The following is a 19,066-nucleotide window of genomic DNA, read 5'->3' as shown; positions in this document are numbered from 1 at the left end:
GAATGCAAGAATGTATATAAAATGATTATAAAGTGGATTGTAAGATGCTTTTGGTTTATGATGGAATATTAGAGGGAAAAGTGTACAGGGAGGAAGCGCTGGTGATTAAGTCTAACTGGAATCCACTTTCATCTGAATGGCTTATTTAGCCATCTTTGCTCTTCTTGTCGCATTAGCAAGTGCGTGCGGTGACAGACCGAGGGACAGCTTCCGAGTGAAGAGTCCAGGGCTGACTGGCCCTGCAGAGGTTGCCTTCTTGTTTACAGTGTCAGGCAGGCGTGAGCTGCCCTTGGCTGGGCGGCGCTGGCAGCAGTGACTGTTCTGGTTCCCCTGAAAATCAACTAGAAAAATACGTAGTGTTTCCAGAGTACAGTGATCAGTGTATAGAGAAGAACTGGCTCTTTTCCCCAGGTCTCCCTCCACCTTCTCTTACTTTGATGAGGCTGGACCTCCTTTATTCTTCTAGCTTTGTGGAACTAATTGGATTGCGGGTCACCCATTGATTTTGGTGGCAGGTCTATGCAGGCTGAGTTCTGCAGGGTTTGTAGGAATGTCAGTTTCTCATACCTCACCTGTTTTGTGCACTGTGTTTTGATGTGTGTATAACCGCTGTGTCATAATTTTCTAATAACTTAGGGCGACCCTGGGAAAAGAGGACCACCGGGACCTCCTGGCCCCCCGGGACCCAGTGTAAGTTACTTGCAGTTTGAATTTCTCTGTGTCTGAAAGTTGGGATTATAGAACCCTAAGAACCAAAAATGAAAGGACTTTTAAATTGAATCATTGTCCTAAAATTTCAAAATGGCTGTGATATTTTCACTCATTCAGAGCTTGGTCTTTTAAGGCCAGTATAGTTGAGAAATCACAATAATTTGAAAGGTAATTTTCAAGGGAATGGTTTACGCATTATATTTGAAGTGCTTTGAGGCTTCTGACTTCTCAAATGCTCACAACTTGGACATATAAAAGGAACACTTTCAAATGACCTAGTGTTTATGAGGGATTTACACAATGAACAATTTAAAAAATGAGGTTAATTGGGAGATAATCCATACTTTCAACTTATGATTCAGAATATTTTCTATCCTGTCATTTTACTTCTCTTCAATCATGTGAAAGAAATAATGTACTAAAATTTCGATTTCTCCAAACAGAATAGACCCATGAGTGAAGTGTCTAGAATATTAGCATATCTTAGGCAATTTATTCATTATAGCTTATTCAAAAATACATTTACTGTATTTGTCCAATAAGCATTTTATTATTAGTAGGATGAATTAAATATTTCACTATATTCTTAACTTTAACATTTTCTTTACTTTAGGGAACAATTGGCTTTCATGATGGAGATCCATTGGTAAGACATTTTCCTTTGAATAAAATACAGTATTAAGTCAAAGACCAGGAATTCTGTTTAGAAGATGAATTTTCTTTAAGATGATCTTGATAGAATATGTTGTATTTTCATGTTTTATTTTACTCAGATGGCAGAGCAATTTGTTGGACTGATGGACTGGTCACTTAAACCTACTCACACTAACTTTTTCATTATAGAATTATCTTTCTTTTTCACTTTATGGAGGAGACCTGCTTTTCACCAGAGCACTCCAATTTTAGAAGATCTAAGTCCAATAATACTCTCTGAGACTTGTTTTACTTATAGACTGATATTCAAACAGTGCAGGAAAACTGCACTAAATGCAGTTTTGGTCCACTTATTGGCGGGGTGGGGGGGATGTGACCTTTAAGACAGAGCTGTTGGATTGGAGGGGGAGAGGTTGGTCTGCAAATGTTTTATTTCTTGAACAAATTGAATCTGAAATAATATGGCAAAATAATAGCATTCATTAAATCTGGATGGTGGATACGTGGGGAAAGGGTTTGTTATGTTCTCTGTATGTTTTGTAAGCTAGGAATATTTCTGAGTTTACAAGTAAATAAAAAAGGAAAGAGTAGCCAGAGTTATTTAATGAATAGACTTCCACTGGGGTTCTGCAGCTGGAAACCCTAAAAGATGTATCATTTTATTATGAAGCAGAGGCTCTCGGTTACTCTCTTTCTGTTTCTCTGGCAGTGTCCCAATTCCTGCCCACCGGGTCGTTCGGGACACCCAGGCCTGCCAGGCATGAGGGTAAGACAATAATGTCCGTGCTGTATTCTATCTTCAAGAGTACGATCCATACGAAAAACAGAGGCTTTCCCTGAAGCATTGGCCTTGCTCGTGCACAGACCCCACTCTGATGGGTTAGGCAAGCCTGTCGCTTATTCGGTGGCTTTGTCTGTGGCCCCTTTTCAGTCCTGGAGGTTCCCGCTGGTACGCTGACAGCTGTTCCTAACCAGACACAGATGCTTGGCTATTCAGTGCTTCTGTTTCTCAGGGAAGAGATATCAACGAAACGCGCTGGATTGAGAGACTCTAGAACAACAGATGAAGGTTCAGAAATTTACCCCAGTAGTGACAGACGGGGGCCAGGCACTGTACATATAATGTATTTCAAACTGTTTTAGTCAAAAAGAAATTGGAAAAACTGTCCAAAATAGAGAAAAAAAAAAAAGACACTTTCCAAATGTGTTTTTCTCTCACTCTGCCATCATAATTGCTTCAAAATTGCCCATTGGAATAAAGAAATAAATACCAAATGCTGGGGTTAATCAGCTTTCTCTCTCTACTATATGAGTCTGAAATGATTTTGAAAAATTCCAGATCAGGGGAGTTGTGCCAAGGTCCAAAAGACTCTGAGGCACTGGGTTTCCCATTCCAGTTTCCTCTGAGGTTAGCTTGGATGTGCGCCCACAATGCAGAAGACGGGAGCCTGGATGGGTGTCTTATTTTTCATGGAAACTTGAACCTTGGAACAAGAAAGGTTTTCAGGACAAAACTCTGATAGACAATGTTTGGAATGTTTATTTCACATTTATTTCATGTTACTGATCCAAAGTGTTAGGACAGGTGTCCTGACAATGAAAGATGGGAGTTTCTTCTTGTGCTCTGTAGCCTTTGCTGACTGCTGTTTATAGCTGTCTATTTGCACTTAAAAAGCAGAGACATTACTTTGCCAACAAAGGTCCGTCTAGTCAAGACTATGGTTTTTCCAGTAGTCATGTATGAATGTGAGAGTTGGACCATAAAGAAAGCTGCTGCTGCTGCTGCTACTGCTAAGTCGCTTCAGTTGTGTCTGACTGTGTGTGACCCCATAGACGGTAGCCCACCAGGCTCCCCTGTCCCTGGGATTCTCTAGGCAAGAACACTGGAGTGGGTTGCCATTTCCTTCTCCAATGTGTAAAAGCGAAAAGTGAAAGTGAAGTCACTCAGTCGTGTCCAACTCTTAGCGACCCCATGGATTGCAGCCCACCAGGCTCCTCCGTCCATGGGATTTTCCAGGCAAGAAAGAAAGCAGAGTGTCGAAGAATTGATGCTTTTGAACTGTGGTGTTGGAGAAGACTCTTGAGAGCCCCTTGAATTACAAGGAGATCCAACCTGTCCATCCTAAGGGAAATCAGTCCTGAATATTCATTGGAAGGACTGATGCTGAAGCTGAAACTCCAATACTTTGGCCACCTGATGTGAAGAACTGACTCATTTGAAAAGACCCTGATGCTGGGAAAGATTGAAGGCAGGAGGAGAAGGGGATGACAGAGGATGAGATGGATGGCATCACTGACTCAATGGACATGAGTCTGAGTAAGCTCCGGGTATTGGTGATGCACAGGGAGGCCTGGTGTGCTGCAGTCCATGGGGCCACAAAGAGTTGGACATGACTGAATGACTGAACTGAACTGAATTTGTACTTAAACTGTGCACAAAAAGGGGCAGAAAGTTGTACATCTGGGGAAGCCCTTCTTCTGCCTCGAGTAAGGCCATGGGTGCAGAGGAGGAAGAGGGTTTTCAGAGGAGGCTCCGGAGAGCAGGGGGCAGCTGGTCTGGTGGGTCAGCGGTCCACCTCTGGAGAATGAGTTACTGATGTTGGAGGAGACCCAGCTGTGAGAGGAAGTTGGGGAAGAAGGGATCTAGACACCCGCGGGCAATGTCATTATCTAGTTACTGACCTAGGTAATGGAGAATTTGCTATTCCAGGAGAGAGTTTGCTAACTGAAACTGATACCTATTCTATATGCTTGTGTAGTACACATGGTGTTTTAAAATTCTTCTAAGGCTGTCATTTCTTTGTGACATAACCTTTTCTCTTAGCAGCACGTTGACTTACATTTAGGGGGGCAAGGTCACTTTATGAGCCACCTGACCACTTTCTGTGTCAAATCCAACACATTGATTTATTTCTTTACTTATGTATTTTTGCATTTGTTAGGGTCATAAAGGAGCTAAAGGAGAGATTGGTGAACCTGGAAGACAAGGTCACAAGGTAAGGACAAGGAATATTTAGTGGGTACATTGTGATTAAGAGGTTGTAATGACTTTCATTGTAAGGGCTTACAAAGAATAACAAAGCATGATTTTTGCCCCTTCCTTTTCCAGTGATGATTGACAAGTTCTCAGTAGATGCATCAATATTCTGACTAAGCATCATATCCTAAGGTTGTTCAGTTACAAAAAAAGAACAAAGAAAGCACCACCCACTTTCTTTCCTTCCTGCGTTGCTGGCCCTCACTTTCCTTTTCTAATCAATAACACTCAGCTCTTTTCCTTGAGGCTTTTGATAGTCAAATGTTATTCAAGCTGGTTGTTCCACTCCGCTAGACAAAATTTTATAACAAGTGTAAAATTTTATGACAAGTGTTGCTGAGACAAGCAAACAGGGAAGTTGATAACTGGCTCATAGCTTCTCAAGTTCTGAAATAATTTTTGTTCGTTTCTGACTTCATTTCAATATAACTTAGGCTTCGAGTCATCTGGAAGTTAGCAATAGCACTTATATTGTTTTTTGGGTAGAAACTTGGAATCCACAGCACAATTTATAGTGGAGCTAGCGTGTCCTGCAAGGCTGAAATTTAAAGTAAGGTCATCTATTTGTCTTTTTTCATCCACCGGGATGAAATCGCCTTAAAGTAATTAAGAATTTGACTTCTTATGTGGTAGAATATTTTTCCCTGTAAATTGCATATTTTTACAAAGTCAAACTGTTCTTATCAATGTGGGTCATCTAGACTTTGTTGAATATGTCCATTTACACATTTACAGGGTGGCAGGAGTCTGCCTTTCGAGGTTAAGAGCTTGAGAAGAAATTTATTGATATCTTCAGGCAGTAATATTCTTGAGTTCCTTAGGAAAAACTATTGAACAATCGCAGATAATGAAGATAAATAAACCAATTTCCTGTATCTTATTACAGTGTGAACTTACATTTTAAAAGTTTTTTATTACTTAGGCTCGGAATAGTTGAGCCATTTTATTCATCTGGCATATCACAGGTGGATTCTTAATGACAAATTGGAGAAGATTATAAAAACAGCAAGTACTTTGGATGTTTTTCTGTGTGCCCGTTCCTCCACTGAATTTTTAAATTTGTAACAAAAAAATCAACAAATATTTATTAATCCCTGTTATGTGCCAGGGTTTATTCTAAGTGACTGGAGTGGATTGCCATTTCTTTCTCCAGTGGATCTTCCCGACCCAGGGATCGAACCCAGGTCTCCCGCGATGTAGACAGACGCTTTACCGTCTGAGCTACCAGGGAAGTCCTGCTAAGGGCACAGAAATGAATAAATATGTCTGATGTGGCTAATTTAAGTATGACATATCCATATAATAGAATACCATCTAACCACAGAAACCCAATATTAAACCACACTGAAAGATGCCTCGAGTCACTGCGTATAGTAAAGCGGATTTAGTGGCTTCTGCTGTTTTGATGCCCTGTATCCTTCTCTCTCTTTTTTTTATGACCCTTTCTCTTTGGGAAACTTCCACTCCCCCATCCGATGGGGTTTGGGAATGAAATAGTCAATCAGAGGTCTCTCCACTCACCCATGAAACTAGTATTTTTGAGACCTATGCAAGCTAGTTATCTGGACTTCTTAAGTGGGGAACCTGCAAAATTCTTGGTGTGTTAGGCAACTGGCCAAAATTTTCATGAAAAAACTTTCCATAATTAAAATTGTTGACTGTTCCTTTATTTCACATACATATGTCACTTAAACTTTCAGTGGCTGTCTTTGAAAATTGATCTATGAAGATAATATAACTCCTTGAAAAATGAAACCTGAAAGGGCTAATGGATGCATTTAGTTGTGAACTGAAAACAGAATGATGAAGAATTAAGACTAGGGTCTTGAAGTTTGCTTTCAGATTCACAATTCTGCATTGAATTTACTCCACAAATTAATGAATATTTAAAAAAAATTGGTTATGAATCTAAGAATGAACCATCAAAAAAAAACCTTTCAGTAAAATGATAATAAATTGCTATTCCTAAATTTGTCATTTAGCTTTATGGTTATTGATTAGTTACTGTGTGCTATTCACCTGTTGGTAAAATATTTAAATCAACTATGTTACTCTACGTTTTAACAAGAATCAATGGGAAAATACCCCAAGCTGTGCTAATGAAAAATTATAATCAATGTTGTTTTTATAGTTGGTGGGAAATACAAGTAGTATTTAATTATACATGTTTTGATTATCCACTCCATGAACTAACAAAAATCCAGTATAAAAGACTCTTAGAGTTTATTCAGAAATGAAGTGTAAGTGATTTAAGTATAGCCTAGTTCTTTGCTTTGTATGGCCAGGTATTCTATATTAATACTGCTACTAATTTTTTTTGGTATTTCTTTGTGTATGTGTGAAAAAAAAAAATCTCCAAATACAAAGTTGCAGCCTGTGGAACAAGAAAATGAGTGAATTGAAGCATGTAATAAACAATAGAATTGGATTTAAAATCTACTATTATATACATATATTAAAAATTAAGATATTTTTCTAATAACTAACTTCACAATTTAAGTTATTTGTTACCATAGGAAATGTAGGGTAGTGTATCTATTATAAAAAGCAAAATCCTAGTTAAAGAAAAAATGACTTTCTCAGAGTCCATAAAGTAATCTTTCTGTAAGAAATAGTAGTACTTGGATTTCTGTTTAGAATATCCTAACATTTAAAAATATATCAGAGGGACTGCCCTGGGGGTCCAGTCCCGGGGCCCAGTGCAATTCAGGGAGCCTGAGTTTGATCCCTCGTCAAGGAGCTAGATCTCACATGCTGCAGCTAAAACCTGGTACAGCCAAATAAATAAATAAAGTAAAAACACATGTATCAGAGATCATATAACTGATATAAAAAGTCAAAGGAATAGTTGAAAAACATGATGAAAGAAAAGTCCATTGGTAGTAGCCACCAGATAGTCAAAATACCTTAGAACACACTTAAGTATTCAATTTGAAGAAAAGAACAAAACTTTAGTGATGGAAAGAAAAAGGAAACATTTTGATCAAATCAGAAGATATACTGAGTTCCACAACGGAAAGATTCAGTATTGTAAAGATTGTTTCTCTATACAATCTGTTAATTTAATGAGGTTCTAATACAAAACAAAGCAAGCAGCCTTTTTTGGTGAAGAGCCGCCCAACAGTTGTAAAGTTCATGTCTAAGGGTACATACATTTAGGAAAACCTGAAAAATAAGAGTAACTGTAAATGAAAAAGAAGAGTAAATGGTACGGGGAGGGAGGTGGGAGGGGGGTTCAGGATGGGGAACACGTGTACACCTGTGGCGGATTCATGTTGATGTATGGCAAAACCAATACAATATTGTAAAGTTGCCGACTAAGGTCCATCTCGTCAAGGCCATGGTTTTTCCTGTGGTCATGTATGGATGTGAGAGTTGGACTGTGAAGAAGGCTGAGTGCCGAAGAATTGATGCTTTTGAACTGTGGTGTTGGAGAAGACTCTTGAGGGTCCCTTGGACTGCAAGGAGATCCAACCAGTCCATTCTGAAGGAGATCAGCCCTGGGATTTCTTTGGAAGGAATGATGCTAAAGCTGAAACTCCAGTACTTTGGCCACCTCATGCGAAGAGTTGACTCATTGGAAAAGACTCTGATGCTGGGAGGGATTGGGGGCAGGAGGAGAAGGGGACGACCGAGGATGAGATGGCTGGATGGCATCACTGACTCGATGGATGTGAATCTGAGTGAACTCCAGGAGTCGATGATGGGCAGGGAGGCCTGGCGTGCAGCAATTCATGGGGTTGCAAAGAGTTGGACACAACTAAGCGACTGAACTAAAATAAATAAATTTAAATTAAAAAAAGAGTAAATAAATTCTCCCAACCAAAGATTAAAATGTATTATAGAATCTCAATAATTAAAATGTTGTGGTATTGACAACATCGTATAGTAAACCAGTAGAGCTTAATAGGAAGTCCACAAACAAGTATATTTATCAATTTAATATATGTTAAAGATGAATTTTCCAACCTATGTGGGGAGAATTTATTATTCAGTAAATGATATTGAATGGAGTGCCAGTAAGAAAGAAAGTAGAAGGGGAAAAGGGGAAGCAATGGCAGATTTTCTCTCCTTGGGCTCTAAAATCACTGCAGATGGTAACTGCAGCCCTGAAAATAGAAGATGCTCGCTCCTTGGAAGGAAAGCTGTGACAAACCTAGACAGCGTATTAAAAAACAAAGTCATCACTTTGCCAGCAAAGGTCCATCTAGTGAAAGCTATGGTCTTTTCAGTAGTCATGTATGGATGTGAGTGTTGGACCATAAAGAAGACTGGGTGCCAAATAACTGATGCTTTCACACTGTGATGCTGGAAAAGACTCTTGAGAGTCTCTTGGACCGTGAGGAGATCAAACCAGTCCATCCTACAGGAAATCAACCCTGAATATTCATTGGAAGGACTGATGCTGAAGCTGAAGCTCCAACACTGTGGCTGCCTGATGTGAAGAGCCGACTCATTGGAAAAGACTGATGCTCGTGTTCTGTAAAGTAATTAGCCTCCAATTAAAATAAATAAATTTATATTAAAAAAAGAGGGGGGGCATATGTATACTTATGGCTGAGTCATGTTGATATATGACAGAAACTAACATAATATTGTAAAGCAATTGTCCTCCAGTTAAAAATGTTTAAAAATCTAAAAAATTAAAAATGGATAATTAATAAACTTAAATTTATTATTGAAAAAAAGACTGATGCTGGAAAAGATTGAAGGCAAAAGGAGAAGAGGGTGGCAGAGGATGCGATGGTTGGATGACATCACTGGTTCAAAGGACATGAACTTGAGCAAACTGGGAGGCAGTGAGGGACAGGGAAGCCTGGCGTGCCTCAGTCCATGGAGTCACAAAGAGTCAGACACGGCTTAGCGACTGAATAACAACAACAAGAAGGAAAAAAGAGATTTCTACTTTATGTTTACATAAAAATAAATTACTGATAATTGAAGATTTCTACATAAGAAATTAAATGATATATATAAAATTACTAGAAGAAAATATATATAGATGAATATTTATTTATTTTTGGGAGACAGATAAGGCTTTTCTAAGGGTGACACCAAAGGTAGAAGTCATGGAAGAAAAGACTGATTTAAATAAATTAAAAAATGGTGCATGGTATGAAAACTGTAATAAAAAATTAAAATGAAAATCATAATAGAAATATAGTTTATGGAAAAGTTTGTGTAGTGTGGTCACACTTCCCTAATAATAAACCCACAACACACACACACACACACACGCACAGAGTACCTAAATGCATACACACCCTTCCTCTGTGTCTCTGTGTCTGTCTCTTCCTCCCTCCCTTTCCTCCTCTCTCCCTCTTTAGAAAAATTTTGAAAAGGATAGCATCTAAAATGTTACTGGTGTTTATAGTTGAAAAGTGGGATTGGGGTGACTTTAATGCTATACTTGTTTGTATTTTCTGAATAGTCTTCGATTATATGGATTACTCTTATAAAATGATTTAAGAAAGCATAATAGACTAGTTCAGGGGATGCAGAGTTAGACTGAGCCCACTTCAGGTCAATTCCTGGAATAGCATTTGATGCCCTACTCTGTGTTGCTTTTCAGGGTGAAGAAGGGGACCAGGGTGGACTGGGAGAAGTTGGAGCTCAAGGACCTCCGGTTAAGTATTTTTCAGTCTTACACTGCGTGATCCCAGTGGTCACTTGAGGATATCATTACTTCTGCAGTTTGGGAGAGGACATGCAAAAATATTTCTGTAAAATTCAGTTTTTTCACTTTTTATATAAAAAACAGCATCTGTCAAGGAACACACAGATTTGTAAAAAGTATGCTTTTTGGAATATTTATGCAAAAGCTCTCCTTGAGAGATAATACATGTCATTCCCATGTCTCTGCTATTGACCCAAATATTTCTGGAATTCTTTTTGATTTATGTTCAGAGTCAGTAAGTGAGCCACAGTCAGTAAGGGAGCCTCTTTAATCTGATTTGGCCACATCTCATTTTGTGTCCTGAGCTGGATCAGCTTGAATGTATATTTCAGGCCATTCCTAACTGCTCTACAGAGACTACACTGGGACTGACCAGAATGTAGAACAGAGCTGGTTGTAGGGACAGTGAGAACACAGGGAAATGACTGGCCTAGAGCCTGTTTGTCCTAAGCCAGTGTGGGCAGTTAGCAAGTTGTCTGGAAGCGGCCAGCCCGCTTTCCCGATGGCGTGTCTCCCCCTGTTATTTCCCAGGCAGCATGTCTACAGCATCTGTTTCTGGATCCCTACAGTTGTGGGGCCAGAAGCCTAGAATGGTAACATTCAGGATTGAAGCGGATTCTAGAAATAACACCTTGCATGCTCAGTTTGAGGATTACCCACTGCTATGCCCGAGAAGGGATAAGATGGGTTCCTACTGCCCCAAACAGAAATTCAGAGTATCTTTTATTGTAGAAACAGTGTAACAAAGAGTGATGGCAAGTGGTTGATGGAGACCCCAGCTATATCTGTAGGAAGAAGCTTTCCTGGGCTACCTTGGGAGCCTAATTGCCTTGGATGGCATATATTGGTGGGGAAAAGTTACTCCAAGGTTTAAAATCACTACCCTGTGACATGTAGCCAAGTTACAAACCACAGAGAAGGCAAAGGAGGCAGTGAATTCTGTGTGTGAGTTAAAAGTCAAATACTTTATCATAATTCTTTTATGCTAATGGTATTTTCTTTTTGTGTTCAGTCATTATTCCAATTCCAGATTTGTATAAGTCTCCAGAATTTTAAAAAAAGAGTTTTACCATCAGAATTCCTTTTGGATTTTTCTTCTAAATTAGGAAAGTGTGTCTCTCTTCTCATTGTCACCTTTGGTTATGATAGCATCCTTCTTCTGGATCAGCTTTTGTGATGACATCAAAGCATATGTGCTTCAGCTCAAAGAATGTACTTCTCTCTCTTTTTGTTTACTTTTCAAGGGAGCTCAAGGTTTGAGAGGCATCACCGGCGTAGCTGGCGAGAAAGGGGAAAAGGTAAGATGATGATGCTGGTCATCAAAATAAAAACACATAAATGTTTACGTTTGGGGCCATTTCAGAATATCTTCTTCTCTTCCACAACATCACTTTTTATTTCTTATTGGGTGCTTTGTAGAAGTTCGGTTAGGTTCTTAACATTTCTTTCATAAACATAGATGATAGAAATGAGTCATCCACAGGATATTTGTTATGTACTGACTGTGTATCTTAAGTTATTGAGGGTAAGCAGGAATAAGCAGGCTGTTGGATGTCATATCTTGTTATTGTCGGTAGTTGACACTGACCCAGTACCTGGGGTGCAGGGCCGAGGCGGAGGAGGGTGGAGAAGGGTGGGGGAGGCAGAATGCCTGGCCGGGAGGCGTTGTCACTGGTGGAGAGGGCAAGGCAGGGATTGCTTGGCTAGGTGGATAGCCAAACAGCTCCAACTTGAACCTTCATGATGAGCTCAGAAATGTTTCTTGCTCTGTGTGTGCGTGTGTTTACATGAGTGAGGGGGTGTGTCTAACCTCTCGGATTTTAAGAAAACCGTCTGCACTGTTTTAGAAAGTCTATTAAGAAAACCCATTTGTAGGGCTCCAGAAAGTTAAGAAGGCACTTTGCCCATCACCCCGTCTGACTCTCACCTTATTCTTCACTAAACCTCTGAAACTAATCCTTGTTGCTCTAGACAGAAGCACACAGCCTGTCATTCACAACCAGAAAAGGATAATGCGCACACTGCAGGCACTCAGTAAAAGAACTCCAACTTTCTAAGAAAATAGATGCACAGTTTTGTGGATTGAAGGAATTGCTTTGCGAATTAGCAATTCATTGAATTATAATTCAGTGAATAATTCCTGCAGTGTCATTTTTTTTTTCAACTTTTTCTCTGTCTCTTTAGGTTTTCTCATTGTACTTGGCTCCCTCTTCCATCTCCTGTGGAGCATTGCTCTTCTAAAAGCATTGTGTTTTTAAAAACATATTTTTATATTTCTGTATTCGTGTTACCTTAGGTCACATTTTGTCGATGCTGTTCTTTTACTAAGTTATAAATCCCATTTATTTTGAAGTTGCGGATACCCAGGCTTTTGCTTGTTTTCTGGGTTTAAATCATCTCCTAAAATATGTGACCCTTATTTCGGAACCAGTTACTGTTGTTGATAGGCTCTTTCTTTGAGGTATTTTGCTACTTGGTAGTTTTCAAAATTTTCTTGTTGCCTCTGACTGTGGTCAGATTGCTTTCAGTAAAAAGAAAAAAGCTCTTCTGGTGAACTCAGACCCATGCAGTGGTTACCTAGTAACAGCAGTTTGGGTCTGAGCTGGCGCTGAACAGCAATGAGAGAGAGAGAAAGAGAGAGAGGCATCAAAGCCTTTCTGTAATACGAGGGCCGGCTCTGCTACCTCCCAGCAACACGAGCTATGAATTCAAAGGCTTTTTCAGGTCTCCCAAACCTCTTCCTTCCTGGTGGATGGAGAACACCTTCTGCTCTATTCCAGTTTTTAGGGATGAAAGACTTTCAAGGCTCTGTAGGTATCTCTGCTTCTTCTTTGATTCTACCCATGTCTGAACCTTCTATCAAAGGTTTTCTAATTTTTAATTCCTAATGCAGACACCATCCACCTGGTTTTCTTGGCTTAATATCTACCCAATACCTTTCTGACTTTTTTTTTTTAAATTTCTTTCATCATCTCCTTCTCCCAAGCCTGTTCATTAGGAGAGGGATTATTCTCTTCAAGTGCCCATCTGCCTTCTCATACAAGTGGTAAATGAGAAAAAGATTTCAACAAGGGGAGGGGGCTGTATTTTGCCACGTAGCGTAGATGGAGAGCACTGAAATCCCCATATTTTTGTTTTGAAATCATGTTTCGATCCTTATAATGAAAATAAGGAGGGGATGTGTACCACAGATAAAGAAGTCAGAGATAATTTCAGGATAATTAGATTTATAAAGCTCTGTAGTTTTTAGCCAGCATCACTTGGTAGGGTGAAGCTATTATGGAGAAAACAGATCATTTCACTTTACACAAACTGAACCTACTGTTTACTCAGGGTGGAGGAGGGGATGCTCACATCCTTTTTGCAGTTTCTTCCTCCAAATCACAAGTCTGGAGTCCTGATTCTAAATCTGGGTGGGAATCCAGGGTCATGGAAATCTCTCTCCTGGGTGTGGCAGCTGCAGGGTCCAGGGCAACTGTTATTTAGGTGGCGCCTTGGTCGTCATCAGCAATGAATTCCCACTGGGGTCCTGGGAACCCCAGAGCATGATAATCAAACCTTCCCAATAGGCTTTCCAGGTTCTCTCAGTAAGTAGCTCACATCAGCAATTAGGAGTGGGTGTTGTGTTTGTTCATTTAGAATATCCAAGGTGGTATGAAAGATTGGGTGTAGTACTTTTGATGGAATGAGAAGATGTAAACCAGTGTTTTCACCACTGAGGTTTCTGATTAAATACTCCTTGGTTTCACTGATGAATATCAGTATATACTGCACCACAAGGCACAAAGCCTCTTTCTTATCTGGCTGTTGAAATTCTTTAGACAAACTGAAGTACCCTTAGCATGCATCACTGATCTCAAGTTCATTTTCATTGTCTTGTTTATTTGCAGGGCGCTCGGGGCTTAGATGGAGAACCTGGGCCTCAAGGGCTCCCTGGTGCACCAGTAAGTACTTTTCATGGGATCCACTGATAGATTTTTTAAGCAATGATCAGTGGTAGATTTTTTGCTATTAATATATATATGTATGTGTGCAGGTATTGTTTATATATGAATCAAGTGGAAAAATGGGCAATAGTTTTCATATTTATTAAAAATTTAAAAATTAAGTCAAGCACCTTTATATTTTCTTTTGTACAGAGAAATGTTCTTCTGACTTGACATGGGTCTTGTTTTTCTCATAAGTTTAGTCAAATTGTTTTTTTTTTTTTTTTTTTGCTTGCTGTGTTTTTCCCTTTCACTCTGGTTGCCAGGATGTCAGGAGTCACAGTAACTCTCACTTTAATTTCTTGGGTAGTTCTATGCTTTTCCTCTCGTATGATTTCTGATCTCATTATTTGATATTTTAATGGCCATGTGTAGATGTGTCCTTAATGTGGACTGCCTCACACCTTTTCTGGAAGTAAATAAACCAAAAAATGGTTCATTGATACTCACTCATACCACATTAAAAAGTAGAAAAAGTATAAGTGAAATAGAATTTCCAACTGTCAAGGTCCAAGGGGAAAGAAAGAATGTAATTGGAGGATAACATCATAAGATCAAGCTGCAGACATGGTGTGCCAAGCAGACCTTAGAGGGAGGTGGACCTGCAAACATGTGTGAGGTGGGATAGAGCAGCGAGGGCAGGTGGGGAGCAGCCCTGTTGGGGTGATGGGGGCGTGCTGCTCGAGGGCTGCCACTGCCTGAGTGTGGAGCTCCTGTTAGAAGATGAGCTGGAATAGACAAGGTGGAAGCACGTTATGGAATGTTTTATGCCAATCCAGGCAATCGTAAGTGATCTGGTAGCAATCGGAAGCTGTTTGAGGTTTCAGAGCAGCTCAGCAAGTCAACCAAAGCCATATTTTAGGAAGACACGTCCTCTCATCTGTTACTGCCTGACCATGTATCAGCATCAGCTGGATAGTTCTGACAGAAATCATTGTTATTGACTTGGAAAGTAAGTAAAATACAGAGAAAAGGTTAGCACCTCATCCAAACCTCAACCCACCATGATAGTCAGTGAGGCTAGGGGATGTGTGGACAAAGTTCCTGATGTCAAGGCTACCTGCAGTGTGGACCTTGATTTTATTATACCTGTTTATCCAAAGAGTGCAGAAGCATTATGAATTTACAGTGAAATCAATTGACATGTAAGTCTTGGTGATCTTTATGGTAATATCAATTTTTAGGACAATATAGTTTTTATAAAAATGTTTCTTGAGGCATCCATGATAAATCAAAGCCATTGAGATGAAAGAGCAGTGTAAGATAATTTGGATAGAATTTTATCGTTTCAAAAGCCTATCAATAAGTTACTTCTGCTCATATGAACACAATTTTATTTTCGTGCAGGGTGACCAAGGACAGCGAGGACCTCCAGGAGAAATAGGTCCCAAGGGAGAGAGAGTGAGTCGAATCCGCGTTAATCACCGCCAGCATGGAGGTCGTGTGGATCTCCTTGACATGACCTAAGTACACGCGGTAACTGTCTCTGTTCTGTCTCCTCCCTCTGCCCTGCAGGGGCCTCAAGGTTCTCCAGGAATTCCTGGTCTCCCTGGGCCCAAAGGGGACACGGTAAGTCCTGAGCTGTAGTCATCAAGCTCATTCTTCAAAGTGGTTATTGTAATAAAACTTTAGAAAATAATGACAGGAAGAGGGATGTGTTTCTAAGGGACACTGTGTTTCTTTGTGCATCTTTAGGGCTTGCCAGGTGTGGATGGCCATGACGGGATACCTGGAATGCCGGGAACAAAGGTAGCCGTGCAATTTAGTCTCAGGGCGATGGGGTGGTCTCTGCCCTGCCCTGCCAAGGAGCTTCCATCACTGTGTCACTGGGACATTTATTGAGCTGGCTTCGGCTTTTTTCCCTCCTTCTAGTTTTTTACATCAAGGGTCAATTCGAAATACTTCTTAGAAGTCAGAAAGAGAAAGGCAAATACCATATAATATCACTTACATGTGGGATCTAAAATGTGGCACAAATGAACTTATCTGCCAGCCAGAAACAGACCCACAGACATGGAGAACAGACTTGTGGTTGCCATGGGGGACGGAAGAACTAGCAGTTTGGGGTTGGTGGATGCAAACTATTATATATAGAATAGATAAACAATAAGATCCTACTCTATAGCACAGGGAACTATATCCAGTCTCCTGGGATAAGCCATAATGGAAAAGAATATTAAAAAGAATCTACATATATGTATATTAGTCACTTTGTGGTACAGCAGAAATTAATGCAACATTGTAGATCAACTATACTTCAATTAAAAAAAGCAGAAAAAACAAAAAGAATGTTTGCTTATTTTCAGAAGCTCAGTAAAACTGCCTTGTTGATGAACATAGGCAGAAGGAAATCACATATTTTGATGGCATTTCCATCCTAAGTCCTATTCCACCTTCCCATCCTGAACAAGGTCACATTATAAAAGTGCACATAAGGTCAGCTATGCAGATAACCCTTTTGCTTAGACGGTTTTTGTCTTTCCTTTTCTTAAAAGAAAGACAATAGTTCATACAGGATCAACAAAAACTGTTTTTTTCAGGGGGAACCAGGGAAACCCGGGCCTCCTGGTGAAGCAGGTTTGCAGGGGTTACCTGTAAGTATTTGCATATTTAAATATTGGTTGGTTTATATACATATTTTGAACTTATGCATTTGGGGTAGAAACATGTATGTTTTGATAAGTTCTGGGGAAGAAAAGATGCTTTAATTTTGTGTTTTTACAGTTGTACATTTTTGTACTTTTTCTCTGAATAACTAGTTATTTCTCCGATAACCACACCAAGATTTAACTATATCTTTTACTTCCATTCCTCTGTTTAGTTCACTCAATTTTCTTTATATCATTTCACCAGCCCTGAGCCATGGTCTGGGCTTTATACTTCCTCCTACTTTAACTAGTTCTGAAGCCCTAGGACCAGGGTTGAGCCATAAGGTTAAGAGTATGTTTGGGGAACCATGTAAGCTATAAGATTTCATCTTCAGATTGTGTGCTATTTTGAATTATTCAGATTGGTGTTTTCCTGCATTACTGTGGCAGGAAATTCATGTAGATTATCCCATGTGTTTTCTTGGCTCGTTGGAGGCACATATTTCAAGTTAAAGGAGCTACTTGGTAATGTTGAGGACTGTCCTCTGGTTTATTATGATATCTGACACTTTAAAAATAATCAGAGAATATTAGGCCTCCAGATAGCACCAAATCTCAGTTAGGCCCAGGATTTTCCTGCCATCCTGTTTTTCTACTTGCAGCTGAGCTTTATTGACAGGTTCCTGTTTTGTATTCTGTACATGAGATCATGCCAGGAAGAGTTCCTGTTGACCTGAAAATAGTACCAGATTCTAATTTGGAAGTTCACCCTTAAAATGTAACTTTAGTTTAGAGCTAGAATTTGCTTCCAGGGTGTTCAGACATAATAAGTCTGTGGCTTGTGGATATTGTGGATAGGTCTGTAAGTTCAGAATTGGGAATCTAGGGAGACTCTCCCCTACACTGCAGCTTTGAGGTTGTCATGATGCCCTCAGCCCCTTGGCAGTGTTCAGTGGGCTTGGCATCTCACTGGTTGTCAGATGAGGTGATTGAACACATGTTCCACGTACATTCTTTCAGGGTATACCTGGAATTCCTGGCGCAAAGGGTGTTGCTGGTGAAAAGGTAAAAGATGAAAACTTTGCAATTAATATTTTTCTCTACTTTTATTCTTTTACTGATCTATTTTGTTTATCATTTAAAATAGTTCCAACCTGCCTTTGAATTTATATTTGACCTTAAGGGGAAATCAAAGAGAACTGCAGCTGCAGAAAGAGTACTTTGACAAAGTGTTACTGATCAGACTTCCTTCTTGAAAGAGTCATCCTTTGCCACTGTAAAACAGAGGTTTCATTGCTCTTTACCACTTAAAATAGGGAAGGTATTATTAAGCCACAGAGGTTTTGTCAATTAATATTAAGATGATTTAGCTGAAACTTAAAGATATTAAGCATATTGTTCACAGAATAATCAGTGTTAGGTGCTTATATGCAAGCACTTAAAAACAATAGTTGAAAGAAAAATTTGCAAAATATAGCTTTACTTTAAATAAAACAGGTACACTGTGACTAATGTAGAAATTGGTTATGATTGAATTACGTGGCTCCAGTGTTTTGGTCATAGTGGCCCAGACAATCTTGGGCTGAGGTGCCCCCCCAGTAGCAGACCATGAGCAATTGATGGTGGAGATGGCATCCCAGATACCTGCTTTCCCCAGAGCTTGCTGGCACATCCCTTGTTTCCTCATGCCGGCACGATCCTTTACAATTCTAGTGGTGTCACTGTTAGGTTCAAATGGCTCAAAGAAGTGTATTGGAGGTGGAAATGATAAAGAAAGGCATATATAACTAATATTGTAAAAAAAGAAAAAGCCTGTCTTATTTTTGTCTGGCTAAAGACCTTCCTTTTTTGACATTTGACATTTGACTTTTTAACATTTTTGACACCTTATCATACTTCCAGGAATGACAAAACAGTATCCTAAATCTAAAGAACTTTGAAGTATACACCAAGAGAGTTTTCATTCTCCCAAGTTCTCAGTGTAAAATCAGGAAGTTAATGCTGTGTAAGTGTAGGAAAGACCCGGTCTGCACAAGTCAGGTTGATCATTCTGCTTATTTACTTTCTGAATTAGTCTGAATTACTGTTTTCTACCTTCAGGGTAACACAGGTGCTCCAGGGAAGCCCGGTCAGTTGGGGAATTCTGGCAAACCGGTAAGACGTCCTAAGTTCCCTGTTCAGGCCTAGTAACCTGTTGTCATGGCGAAGCAAAGGGTTAGCGAGTTTAACTCTTTCTCTGCCTGCCTTCTTCATAACAGGGCCGCCAGGGGCCGCCCGGAGAAGTGGGACCCCGAGGACCCCGGGGCCTTTCTGTGAGTATTCCTTCTCTGCAGACCCCTCCCAGACTGCCTCCTCTGCTCCCCCCTCCCTCCTTCCCTCCCTCCTTTCTTCCTTTATTCATTCCTCCGGTCAC

The 19,066-nt window shown here is 39.9% G+C and overlaps 1 protein-coding gene across 1 annotated transcript in view; it reads left to right on the top strand.

Moving 5' to 3' along the window:
* Positions 1–19,066, top strand: part of COL9A1 (collagen type IX alpha 1 chain) — an 88,517-nt gene that overhangs the window by 35,712 nt on the left and 33,739 nt on the right. The window contains 14 exon segments of the mRNA XM_018058815.1: positions 637–690; positions 1,325–1,357; positions 2,075–2,131; positions 4,308–4,361; positions 9,975–10,028; positions 11,324–11,377; positions 13,970–14,023; positions 15,413–15,466; positions 15,581–15,634; positions 15,761–15,814; positions 16,606–16,659; positions 17,674–17,718; positions 18,754–18,807; positions 18,912–18,965. Of these exon segments, the coding sequence (XP_017914304.1) occupies positions 637–690; positions 1,325–1,357; positions 2,075–2,131; positions 4,308–4,361; positions 9,975–10,028; positions 11,324–11,377; positions 13,970–14,023; positions 15,413–15,466; positions 15,581–15,634; positions 15,761–15,814; positions 16,606–16,659; positions 17,674–17,718; positions 18,754–18,807; positions 18,912–18,965 (729 nt within the window).

Source organism: Capra hircus, chromosome 14, assembly GCF_001704415.2.
Source record: "Capra hircus breed San Clemente chromosome 14, ASM170441v1, whole genome shotgun sequence".
NCBI lineage: Eukaryota > Metazoa > Chordata > Mammalia > Artiodactyla > Bovidae > Capra > Capra hircus.
Note: the sequence above shows the minus strand (reverse complement) of the source record. Positions and strands in the feature narration are given on the sequence as shown.